The sequence below is a fragment of the Camelus ferus genome, chromosome 33 (assembly GCF_009834535.1).
Source record: "Camelus ferus isolate YT-003-E chromosome 33, BCGSAC_Cfer_1.0, whole genome shotgun sequence".
Taxonomy (NCBI): domain Eukaryota; kingdom Metazoa; phylum Chordata; class Mammalia; order Artiodactyla; family Camelidae; genus Camelus; species Camelus ferus.
In genome coordinates this window covers 6,703,936-6,716,761 of record NC_045728.1, presented here as the reverse complement: position 1 = coordinate 6,716,761, position 12,826 = coordinate 6,703,936, and the positions used below count along the sequence as shown (strand labels likewise).

At 46.7% G+C, this 12,826-nt stretch overlaps 1 protein-coding gene across 3 annotated transcripts in view; it reads right to left on the bottom strand.

The window, feature by feature from the left end:
* The window catches only part of FEZ1 (fasciculation and elongation protein zeta 1), a 36,622-nt gene that overhangs the window by 6,767 nt on the left and 17,029 nt on the right, over nt 1–12,826 (bottom strand). For all 3 annotated transcript variants that reach the window (XM_032472658.1, XM_032472659.1, XM_006174334.3), the window contains exons 4-8: nt 7,710–7,796; nt 5,524–5,692; nt 2,787–3,058; nt 1,778–1,858; nt 293–368 (exon numbers count right to left, since the gene is read on the bottom strand). In XM_032472658.1, coding sequence (XP_032328549.1) covers nt 293–368; nt 1,778–1,858; nt 2,787–3,058; nt 5,524–5,692; nt 7,710–7,796 — 685 coding nt within the window. The remainder of the gene's footprint in view (nt 1–292; nt 369–1,777; nt 1,859–2,786; nt 3,059–5,523; nt 5,693–7,709; nt 7,797–12,826) is intronic.

Below are 12,826 nucleotides of genomic sequence, written 5' to 3'. Positions count from 1 at the left end.
CTGCTGCCTCTCACTGCCCCAGCCTCTCCCACCAGCGCGTTCCCCCACACACACACCCCTACAGGTCTCTTCCCCTACAGTAACTGGGAAAAGACAAGGCAGCTCTGGGTATCACTGCAGAACATCTTCATTTTACGCTGTGCAGGGGACACAACACAACAGTGTGGAGCACATTTCGACCCACTGAAATTGCTCCGGGGAAACCTCAGGACTGAGGCATCAAGGATGCAGCTCGGGGGGCGGGAGGGAGAAAAATGAGCAGCTCATCTCGCTGAGAATGGGAGGAACTCACTGTTCGTCAGCATCTGGAGATCTTCCACAGACGGGGGCGAGGCCTTCTTCTCATAAGGGATGACTGTGTTCAGATACTAGGGGACAAACGGCACGCAGCGTGTGAGACAGAAGAGTGGTCCCCAGGGTTGAGATACGGTTGACAACTTGCTCGGGGATTGAGATTTCCTCTAAGACACACGCTCCATCAAATCTACGTTCTTGACAACGCCCATGATAACGCGCACACCTGTGTCTTAGGACCTTTTTTCCCGTCTCTGGGGAATGTCTCTTTAAAAGTAAGACTTCACCACGTTAGCCAGGAAAAAATGTCCCTTCACTCCAACTAATACATTCTTCCAACACTAGGAACTTTCTGATTATTTAGGAATCCTGGCGAGCTTTTTCTCCTCCAGGCTGAGAGCAGAGAATGTTCTAAGTGGGGGATTATATTTCCTTATCCTCTGCAGTACAATTTGAGAATGAATGGTTTCTCTTCTGTCAAAATGACAGGTGAGAAAACCTCAGCCCTGCCCTGGGTCTGGGATGTCGGGCTTGCTCCCTCTGCTGGAGCTGAGGCGCTCCTGCAATAAACTCATCTTAGGGTCCAGTTAGAACACCTGGCCAGGGAGGCCTGGAAAGTTCCAGGGGAGCCTGGGGTCAGCAGTGAGAAGAGCTCTAGACCAAATGCCCAGAGGCTTGTGTTTTAGTCCTGGCCCTGAAACTAGCTGTGTGGCCTTGGGGAAATACCTAATCTCTCTGAGTCTTAGTTCTCACTGCTGTGAAGTGAGAGCACTGGGTTACACGGTCCTAAATCTCTTCCCAGGTCCAAAATCTCTTCCAGAATTCTAACACTTCAGGATTCAGCTACAAATATGTCTAAAATATACACAGTTGATGTGCACAATCTTAAGTGTGTCTACTGACACACCGACTTTCTCTATTAGACTGTGCACTCCGTGAGGGCAGGACAAGGACTTCTCATCTTTGTACTGCTTGGGGGCCCGGCAGTGGGACTCAGCGTGTGGCAGGCACTCAGCAGCCAGCAATGAAGCTACCTCTCAGGCAAGTAGTTGGCTAAATGGGAGACACCACCGCGTGGGTTACAGTCAGCGGAGCAGCTGTAGAGGCAGTCTTGGTGGGACTGGCTCAGCTGGTGACCCATGTGGTAGAGTTAACTGAGGTCTTGTATGGGATCTTTCATGAGGTGGATTCCCCTTTAATGCATTTTGTTTCTGAAACAACTGAACTCAGAGGTCGACAAGTAGTGTTAAGTTTCAAGTTCATCCCTGCCCTCTAATATTAGAGCTCAAAAAACTGTTTGCCTTTAAAAAGACACTTTCTGTTCCTCCTTAGAGTGGAAGAAAATGTGAGGACATCCCCTGCACTACATACAACTTGCCCAAGTGCTGGGACAATTCTAGTGAATCACCATTCCCTGCTCTGTTGGGGAGGCCAAGTTTCAAGAATCTGGGCAGAAAGCTGGGGACAGGGAGATGGGTGGTACCTGCTTGTCAGTTCCTGAGGGGCCAAAGGTCTGGCGGATGCTGCTCTGAAGGATGTTGGAGATGCCTTCCATGCTGAAGCGCTGGGGGACGAGAATGAGACTCAGAAGGGGAGGTGCTTCCTGCTCTGCATTCATCACCCGGGACTCCTGTGTCCTCCCTACTCCACCCATACCCATGAGCTTCCACACTGCCCCAGGTCACGGCCCCAGGGTCTGCGACCATAAACTAAAGGACCTGGGCTAAGATGCAGGAAAAAATTTCAGCCTGAGTTTTGCAAGAAGAAATAGAGTCTCAAAGACTCTTATCTGAGTCAGTCCCTTGGGCAAAAAGACCCCCCTGCACTGCTGGGTTTCTCCGTTTCAACCTCCACTATGAAAACAGAAAAATAAAGCAGCACAAGGAAACTTGGAAGGATGATGATGCAAATATCTCAGGGAAGAAAACAATATGCCCAGCCACTGGGAAGGGTGGAGGTACAGCAACTGTCCTCATCTGGAAAGGTTTTCCCAAAATGCACATGCCCGGGTGCAATTCAGTAGGTCTGGCAAGGAGCCCAGGAAAAGCTCCTTGGATGATTCTGCTGAGCTCCCCCCTGATTAAGAACCACTGGTTAGAAGAATCCCGTGACTATAACAGCAAAGCATCATAGTTTTCCATCCCGGAACACCCTACCGACATCCGGGATAGATGGGTCAGGACTATAAGCTGCCCTGGGAGCAGGGACTCTGACCCAGAGTCCCAGGGCACAACTCCTCTCAATTCTAAATGCCTTCACCCCACTTTCTAAGGTCTTGCCTACGAAAGCACATGCTGCAGTCGCTTATTTCCTAGTGTCACATCCTGTCTCCTCCACTTGACCGGGCGTCCTCTTGAGAGTCCTCTCCACAGCTCCGCTGTCCGCCGGGATGTCCTGCTCACAGCCACCGCTCAGGCCAGGTCTGTCTAGGGCCGGCCCGGCGGGGACCTGCAGCGGGGAGCTCTGGGCTGGCGCGGCCCATGCCCTCTTACCTTGAGCGGCATCTGGCTTCCCTTCTCTACCCGGCTGCTCTGCAGACTCAGCCCTTTCTCTTTCCGCCTCTTCTTCATCAGCTCTCGCTGCTCCTTCTGCTTGTTCTGCACCTCGATGAGCACCGTGATGAAGGAGTTCTTCACCTCCTTCTCGAACTCCAGCTCGTCCCGGCGGGCCAGCTGCTGCACCAGCTCCTCCGAGAAGTCTCGGATGGCGCCCTCTACCTGGTCCAGCAGCTCCATCAGCTCGGACCCAGACATGTGCCTCAGCCCTGCAGGGGAGACCGACCCACAGGGGACACTGCATCCAGCCCAGCCCAGCAGAGAGGCTCCCGGGGCCCCTGCCACCCGAAGGGTCTGGAGGAGGCCCTCCACCCCGACAACCCCTCGAAAGAACACAAAAGGCCTTCATAATTGAGGGTCATGCCAGGAAGAGGGGGCCAGTTATCAACTGTGGGAGGGATCACCCCGTGGGAACGAGGGAGGGAGAAGAAACAGCCCCCGATGGGGCCTGTGGATTCTGTCCACAAGACAGACATGTGGCTTTTCAATCCCTTGTTCTACCTTCCTATTTTACCTCTGACTCTAGAATATTCCTTGTGTGAAATGGATCAAGAATTGGGCAGAGGGTGGGGAGGACATGAAGAGGAGGTTTGGCGTCTGTGTTGAAGAGCAATAGAGAGGTGGTGTTTCTTCCCCAGACCTGATCAAGGAACAGCAAAACAGACCGCAAAATAGGCAGCGTGGTCTGAGGCCTTCTCCACACCGACTGTCCTGGGTCACAGTGCACGTGTCCCAAAATATGGCAAATACGTAAGGATGCATAGAAAACACACATCATGCATAGAAAAACGAGGCCTGGCTCGGTAATACCGAGCCGTCTGCTGCTGTCAGAGAAAAGGAGGGGATAACCGGACACAGATGGGTTCATTGGAAATTCTTGTCCCCTAAGAGGTCTTCATCTAACGTAGCCTTGGGGGCATCTTTTCGAACGTGCCCCTTTCGACAGCATCTTTTGTTTCTACACCAGAGTCCCTTTTTCCTATTCCTCTGCGTTCTGGCTCTGCCCGGGTATTTGCTGACTTGGTTTGACCTTCCCTTTTATTTCGGTCTTTGGAGCTGTCCTCCTCCTTCTGTTTTTGCCATTTCACTCTGCGTTTCAGCTATTTTCCCAAGTCTTTTGCTGAACAGCTCTATGTGTGGGACCTTTGTGTGGCGGAGAATGGCCTGACTGGGCAGCTGTGAATGCAGCCCCACGGCCAAAGCCGCTCCATCGCTCCCCACAGATGCCTTTGGCTTGCCCTGCCCTGCCCTGCCCCTGCTCGTCAGAGTCTGACTCAGGGACGCAGTTCTTCAGATCATGCTTCTCTTTCTACCACCATGCTCATCCAAGTTTGGACCTTTACACCCTGCCCACCCCGCCCTCTCTCTCCGTGGTTTATAAGTCCCATCGCCGCTCCACGGATCTACTCCCAGGGAACGGGGCTCCCCAGCAGCTTGGTCACCATGATCCCTACAGACTGATGAATTTTAGACTCGCTTTGCCACTGCTGTTACATCTTTTAATTTCACGCTTCATCCACCTCTTTCTTTGCAGGATCATAATTACTACAAACCTGTATCAGAGAGTTAATGCGATACACAGATTAAGAGTGTGGACTCTGGAGTTACCCAGCCTGGCTTCAAATGCTGGCTCCACTCCCTCAACGACTTGGGTGTGGTGTCGGGGTAAATACAAATTAAAAACAAGAGGCTTGATTCTCCCTGTTGAAAATAAGGGAAGAGACTTCCCCTCTCCCTCACCTCCCTTTCCTCTCGGAATCTCTCTCTCTGTCCTTTTCAAATATGTGTCAGTCATTTTAACGGCTAACGAAGCCTGTTGACAGTCTCAGGACTCAGAAATGTTTCCTCAAGGACCCGAGAGCCACTGCTTTGAAACGTCATCATCAAGAGAGGTAGAACGCATGCTTAGCTTGCGTGAGGTCCTGGGTTCAATTCCCAGTACCTCCATCTTAAAACAAACAAACAAACAAAAACCAACTACCTCTCCTCCAAAAAAATCATAAAAAAAACAGAGAGAGAGAGAGATAACAAGGGTCTAATTGTCACCTGACTCCAAACTGCAAAACTTAATGTAATGGATTGTGTCCACTCAGCCATTGACAAGAGTGAGATTTCTTTCTGGTTTTGCAATCCCTGTAGTGGGTTGATTGTGACATGCCTCACTGTGGAGAGGTTATTTGGGTGGGGAGCCGATTTTATTTGTTAATTACATTTCCCCAACAGCGGTCTCGAACAAGTCACTCAACCTCTCGGAAGACAGCGAGCTCAATGCTAGCAGGACTGATATGGGCGCGAAATGAGATTATGCATGGAACGTTTTAGAACTGGGCCAGGCACTCTCCAAAAATACAAGCTATTATGATCATTACCGTCTGCAAATTCTTTTCATTAATGTTATGGTAGCATCATCTTGAATAGTGGGTTCAGATTTCCTCTGCTTATTCTGTCCTAGTCTTGTTCCTTGGTTTGTTTTACCATTTTAACTTTGCTCAATTGCCTTTCCTCCACCCCTCCACCCCCACCCCCTGCCAAATACTAACTTTTCTCCTGATGTCCAGTGAGAGAGGTGTTGCCAACTCCCTGGATTCGAGGTTCTGTTAGTTACATCTGAAGCCCGGGCCCTGCCTGGCACAGCAGTGCTTGTCCTCGGGGATCCCGCCCCCAGGGCCCTCACCTTCATAGGACCAGTTGTTGTTGAAGGTCTGGGTCAAGGCCTGCATCTCCTGCAGGAGGACCGAGTCTGCCTGGGAGGAGGTTTCTCCCCCATCCTCCTCTTCCAGAACCTCCTCCTCCTCCTCAGGGTCTGGGGAGTTCTGCATCATCTCCTCAATCTCCTCAATCACCTGAGGAAGGCACACAAGAGAGCGCTAACTCTTCTACGCCGCAGGCACGTTCTAGCTTGAATTTTGATCAGTGAAGGATGTTCCTAATTTGTGGCCTGTAAAATTCCTAAAGCAATATTGTTACTTTATAAATACTGAATAATAATAAAAATAGATCTGACCGAAGGCTCACATACTGTCTCCCTTTGATGTAAAGCACTCTTTGATGTAAACCCTCTTCCAAGGACGCCATTTAGATGAGGGCTTTATTGGAAACAAACCGCTCTTCCAGGAAACGAAGCAGAGCTGCCTGGAAGGGAACATTTACTTCAATTTGCTGAGCACTTTACTTCTAAGTGGGAAAATATTTTATCCACCCAACTTCAACACAAAACCCAGTCCATTAATCGTTACAATGCTTATGTCTGGAAGAAAACAAAGTGTTCCGAGGACAACTCAAAATGAGGAGTTGCTTTTTACGCAGAGGAAAATAGCTGTTCCTCTAGAATTCGCCTGGACAGGAACTGAAGCTGCCCAATGACAAGTGAAAATAAAGACAATGAAGTGGGGGGAGGGGAGAGCTCAGGGGTAGGGTGTATGCTCAGCATGCACGAGGTCCTGGGTTCCATCCTCAGTACCTCCATTAAAGAAAAGAAGAAGAAAATAAAGATTATGAAAGAATAAAAGGATAGGTAGGTTCTGGAGAGGAGAAAATAGATCAACCCAGCTGTAATTTAGACTCTTGATAGGGTTCAGTCCCTAGAAGACAGAGTAGAATTAGAGAGCTGCCAGGAGGAATGAGGCTGAACTACTGTGTGTGCCAACTGTTCCCACGTAAAGAACGTGGAACAAGCAGAGACCACTTCTGAAAGGAGCCGTCCGTGAGTCTGGTCGCAACGGCACGTCCGTATACTTGCCTGTTCTCCATGCTGCGATGGGCTGTGGCTCCACACCCACCAGTCTTTGAAGTGGGCCTCTTCGTGATAGGCTGGGCCAAAGATAAGGGCACTGAGGGTCCTCTCCTTTAGAATACTTTCTATCTTATTCCCAAGCCTTCCCATCTCCACTCACAAATTTAGGGGATACTTAGCTCTCGACAACCGAAAGCCATTCAAGGAACATGAGCAAACGACACACCCCCCTTTAGAACTTTACGGCCGAGCTTCTCTTTCTCCCAGAGTTATCATTGAACGTGTATCATTGAATGGCATCTCCCCCCACCAAGCTCACAAGAATAACCGCTTTCCCCTATTCCTGTTGCCTTCAATCTCTTGATCCTTGCCTGTTTGTATCCCACCTTTTAGCACAGATACGAAAGAGTTCTTCTTACAGAAAAGTGCTTTCTGACACCAAAGGCTCCTTGTGGAGCGTTTTCAGAACCACTCTGGGAAAACGCTTGAAAGGTGTCTGCTCAAAACAAGCGCCAATATTATTTGTTGACTGAAAGGTTGAATAAGGAATCCAGAGACGCAGGGGTATTCTCCCTAAGCAACACATTGTTAAATCCAAAATATAAGTAACTTGATAAAATGTGAAGCACTGTATCTTTTTTTTTTAAAACAAACAAATGTCTCTAAGGCTCCCTTTGGAAGGCTCAACATTTCCAGTGTTCTATGAACTATGGGAAAACTCTCACCACCCGAAAGCCTCATCTGCACTTTCTAGGCTTACAAGAACAGGTATTGGGGACCCTTGCTTAAGCGTCCTGACTTCAAGTAGAATGAGCACAGTGAATTCCAATAAAGAGGTTCAGCAGGAATGAAGGCAGTAAACAGTGGCCTGTCTCTGGCTGTTATCAAACCTGGACCCCACCCAACCCAAGTGTCAGGAATTACATTCCTATTTACTGCAGGTAGGTAAACTGAGGCTTAAAGAGACATGAAACCCTTCATCAAAGACACTCCAAGTCATTGTCGGCACAGCTACCATAAGACCATATATTTCTCTACTGCCTTAAAAGGATGTGGCAAGTATGTATTCAGAGTTTTTCCCTATCAAAAGAACCAAAAGTCCCAAGAACAAAGAGAGATGTTAGTACCTGGTCTGCTGTGAGTAGAGGCTCCTCAATGATTCCGGAATCACGTACATTCTTCTCATTGAACTCTTCCTCTTCTTTCTCATGGATCTGAAACAGGTGGGAGGGGGGTTGGAATTCGGATTGACCATCAGCAGAACTTGGATTCTCTCCAGTCTCTAGAACAGATGACACAGGCAGAGGCCACTCCAGCCATCCACTGTGTAAACAGAGAGTCTGAGAGGGGTCCAGAGTTCCATCCAGTTCCAAACATACCCCATCCACACAGCATGCACCACTGAGTCCAGCTTGGTCAGAAAAGAACAATAAGGCATGTGTGGCCAGCACCATTCTGACCCAAAGGAAGCAGCACCATCCTTTAACCCACAGGCAGGTCATCTTTGCATGAACAAGGAACCTCCTCAAAGTAAGTGATAACAGCAACCAACTCCTGCAGCAAAAGCACACTTGTTTACATAAGGAGTCTCAGTCTGGGGATCTGTTTCCAGGTTTTACTTTATGAGGCATTTTAAGGGGTGGGTTGTTTCAGTCCAAATAGTCGTGCTTTTAAAATTTGATGAAATGTCACTGTGTCATTGGAATCGAGGCAGGGTGACACAGCTGATGAAGGATGTGCTGAAGTTCCCTGGGACATGCCACAGAACAACCTGCCCACATGACCCAAAGGATAAACTCAACAGCAACAGCAAATATTGAAACATTTGCCCTGTGCCTCCAAAATTCCATCATCCCAAGTTAGATTCTGAAAGTTCACAACCGTTGAGATTCTGGACATTGAAGTCCAGCAAGGTCATCTTGGTGTGTCTGACTTTGCTGACTGTACCCCAAACAGCACAGCCTGGCGTTGGTGTTCAAATCCTGTACAAAATAAGCCACTGAACCACCTAACAAGCTGTCTGTGTCCAGGAGCCCGGTTTCAAAGTCATCTAGGGTCTGGCAAGACGTGCCTCCAGGAAGTCTTTCTGCAGACACTTCTCATCCAGGAATCAATTTCACTTGCCCACCAACAGCTGGCGTGCTGATCCGCCTCCTTCCTGGAGATTATGCTTTTCCTGTTCTAACACCCCCAGGAAACACCTGGTTCCAATCCAAGCAGTCATGTCAGAGGGAGTCTATCTTCAGGAACTTCTCCCCTCTTCCTTGAACTCCACCTTGGCAGGCACCCCCCAATAAAATACATCACCCTCTATCTACGTTTGTTTGAAACCCGGACTATGTCATTAAAAAAAAAAAAAATCAGCTATATCTCAAAGGCCATCTGCTCTCAACCTGGAGAAGGAACAGGACAGGGACGTAATGGGATCATCTGAGGGGCTTTGTGCCAGATGGTGACATCTATTTCTGCTGTCGAACCCATATGCTCCCCTCTCTGCCAAGTCTACCACCTGTGGTACCCGCCTGGCTTCTGCAGCTCCCCACTATGCAGAACGAAACTCCTGTTGCCACATTTTGTTCACAACTATTCTCAGACGGCAGAACTTTCTCAGGGCTAGAAAGCCCTGCGGTAGAATTTAGGCTCGTGCTGGGAAACAAAGTTTTTGTTTTCTGTTTGGATTATTTTTTATAAGCATCTGACAGCAGGTTAGTCTATAACCAGAATTACTTTTGACATTAAGTCTCTCTTGTAAACGGCATATTTGCATTTTCTGTAATGTGGCCAGTGTTAGTGGGTTGACCTCGCTGGCTGATAATTCTGCACCTTTCAGCTACACCATCCCTCTTCCCAAGGTCCTCCTTCTGAGCTCCCTGGAGAAGGCAGGGAGGGGGCTTTAGGCGTAGACCCTTCTTGCTGTTCAGATGTCAGAGAAGCTGGGCAGAGGCATGGATGCCTCCTGCTTAGAGCCTTCTCTCCTCTCCCCTCTCTAGAACAAAGCCTACGGCTCCGATTTGGTAGGCTGGGTAAACCGAGATTTGAAAATGAATTGTAAGCTTTTGACAGTTACCTGGTATTGTGGTAGCTACACTTACCCCATATTTGCTCAGATCTCAGAAGTCCACCACTAAAAAAATAAAATGAAAGGAGACGCACACACGAGAAAGCCCTAGCTCCGCCCCTCTTCTGCACATGGACAACTCCGTCCTCAGCTTTCATGGCGTCCACCCTCTGCCTCCCCTTTTCTCCTTCCTCTCCAGCTCTTGGTTCTGATTCCCTCGTCCTCCCCAGCCTCTCTGGGCCTGATCCCACGTTCCGCCTCAATCCTAGAGGACTCTGTTCTGCTCCAGGGCTTCCATCACTTCTCCACGAGCCCTCTTTCCTTCCACTGCCACTTACAGACTCCCTGCCTGCCGTTCCCAGGGCAGTACCTGGCAGAGTGTGCAAAGCGGGGAGGACACTAACGATGAGAACGAGAAAGACCTTTGAAAAACGGCAGCATTTCCGTAGATGGATAAGAGCATACGTCACATGTGTGCACACACCCATGTATACGGAAGACTGTGTGGATCCTCTTGCTCCTAACACACGGCACAGACAGAGAAACTGCCGCAGGGACAGATTTAGCCTCTTGGGTGGCAGGGTGAAGGCCGTAAAAATAGGGAAGAATTTCTTTGTAAACTAGAACTTCAAGTTGTCTCTGTCTATGGAAGTGAACTACGGCTCTTCTAAGAAAGATCATTCTTCCAAGTGCCTTCCTCCCAGACTGAGGAAAGAAGACCTAGATCCAGAAAAGAGTCTGGCCATGCTATTCAGCGAGCTGTCTCCCCCTCCTGCTTTTGGTAAAGGGGGCACCTGTAGGGCTATAATATGGTTGCTTAAGGCTTGAAAATAAACAAACAAACAAACAAACAAACCTAATTACCTCCCCCCACCAAAAACAAAAACAAACAAACGTTAAGAAAGTTGAAAGTCAATCGGGGGGGGGGGGAGGTATATAGCTCAAGTGGTAGAGCGCATGCTTAGCATGCATGAGGTCCTGGGTTCAATCCCCAGCACCTCCGTCAAAAAAAAAACTAAATTAATAAAACTAATTACCTCCCCCTGCAAAAAAAAAAAAAATTAAAAACAAACAAAAAAAATAAAAGTCAATCCATGGACAAGAAGAAGATATTTGAAAGGCATACAACAGAGGACTGAAATGTAGGATGTATGTGTTTAATTAATTTAGCAAGGAGGCCATTAGACTGAGGTGGCTTTAATGGGTCAGTAGCCTCCTGAGCAAACCAAAACTGAAGCCTCTAAGGCCTCAAGGTTAAGAACTCACACCGAAGGAAACCCAATCACAAACAGCCAACCAGGCTTTTCCAAATAATACAACCACTAAAGCTAGAGCCAGTCACATAATCTCCCTCCTTTGTTTCCACCTCTTCTCTGTAAAAACATTTCCTCCAACTCCTAACCACTTCGAGTTCGGCACTGTCCCATTTGAACAGATTTGCTCAAATAAACTCTTAAAAATGTAACATGCCTCATTTTGTGTTTTAACGCAAGGGACTCTAATGACACAATAATAAGAACACAAACAATCCACTATGAAAACGGGCAAAAGATCTGCACAGGCACCTCACCAAAGATACACCGGTGTGGATAAGCACATGAAAAGTTGCTTAATAGCATATGTTATCAGGAAAATGCAGATTAAACCCAGAATAAAATACAACTATATACCCACTTGAATGTTTAAAATCAAAAAGGCCATACCAGGAGTTGGCAAGGATGTGGAATAATCAGAGCTCTCAAACTGGAAAATCGTTTGTCATTTTCTTAAAAAATGAAACATACACTTACTATATGATCCAGACATTCCACTCATACATTTTTACCCAAGAGAAACGGAGCCATATGTCTGCAAAAAAGATTTACACAAGAATGTTCACAGGAGCTTTATTTGAAACATTCAAAAGCCGGAAACAACCTGAATGTCCAGCCACAGGTGAGTGAATAAGCAGATTACGGTACATTCATATAATGGAACGCTACTCGGCAATAAAAAGGAATGGCTGCAGATACATGCAATAAAATGGATGAATGTCTAGATAATCATACCGAGTTTTAAAAATCAGACAAAAAAAGAGTACATGCTGCATGATTCCGTTTATACCAAAGTCTAGAAAATGCAAACTTATCTATAGTGACAGAAATAGGTCGCCTGAAGATTAGGGAGGGTGAAAGGAAAGAATGATGGACATGCTATCTTCCCGCCCCCCTTTATTTTTAATTGAAATATAGTTGCTTTACAATATTGTGTTAGTTTCAGATTACAGCAACGTGATTCAGTTATATATATAGGTATGTTCTTTGTCAGATTCTTTTCCATCATAGGTTATTATAAGACATTGAATACAGTTCCCTGTGCTATACAGTAAGTCCTTGTTGTTTATCTATTTTATATATAATAGTGTGTATCTGTTAATCCCAAATTCCTAATTTATCCCCTCCCCTGTCCCTTTCCCCTTTGGCAACCATAAATTTGTTTTCTGTCTGTAAGTCTCCTTCTGTTTGTAAATAATTTCATTTGTATCATTTTTTTTTAGATTGAACATATGTAATATCATATGATATTTGTCTTTGTCTAAATTACTTCATTTAGTATGATAATCTCTAGGCCCATTCATGCTGCTGCAAATGGCAATATTTCATTCATTTTATGGGTTAGTAATATTTCATTGTATGTTTATACCATATCTTCCTTACCCAATCATCTGTCAATGGAAATTTAGGTTGTTTCCATGTCTTGGCTATTGTAAATAGTGCTGCTATGAACATTGAGATACACGTATCTTTTCAAATTAGAGTTTTCATCTTTTCTGGACATATGCCCAGGAGTGGGACTGCTGGATCATTTGGTAACTCTATTTTTAGTTTTTTAAGAACCCTCTATACTGTTTTCCATAGGGGCTGCACCAATTTACATTCCCACCAAAAGTGCAGGAGGGTTCCCTTTTCTCCACACCCTTTGCTTGCTATCTTGATTCTGGTGATGGTTTCGCAGACGTATATGTATGTCAAAAATTATCAAGCTGCACACTTTATTATGTGCTGTTTATTGTATGTCAATAATCCTTTAATAAAGCTGTGAGAAAAAAGGAAATCCAAAAAATGAATGAAAAGAAAAGAATAATACACCATGACCAAGCTGGATTTAATCTCAAGAACTCAGGGTTGTGTTAATATTTGAAAATCA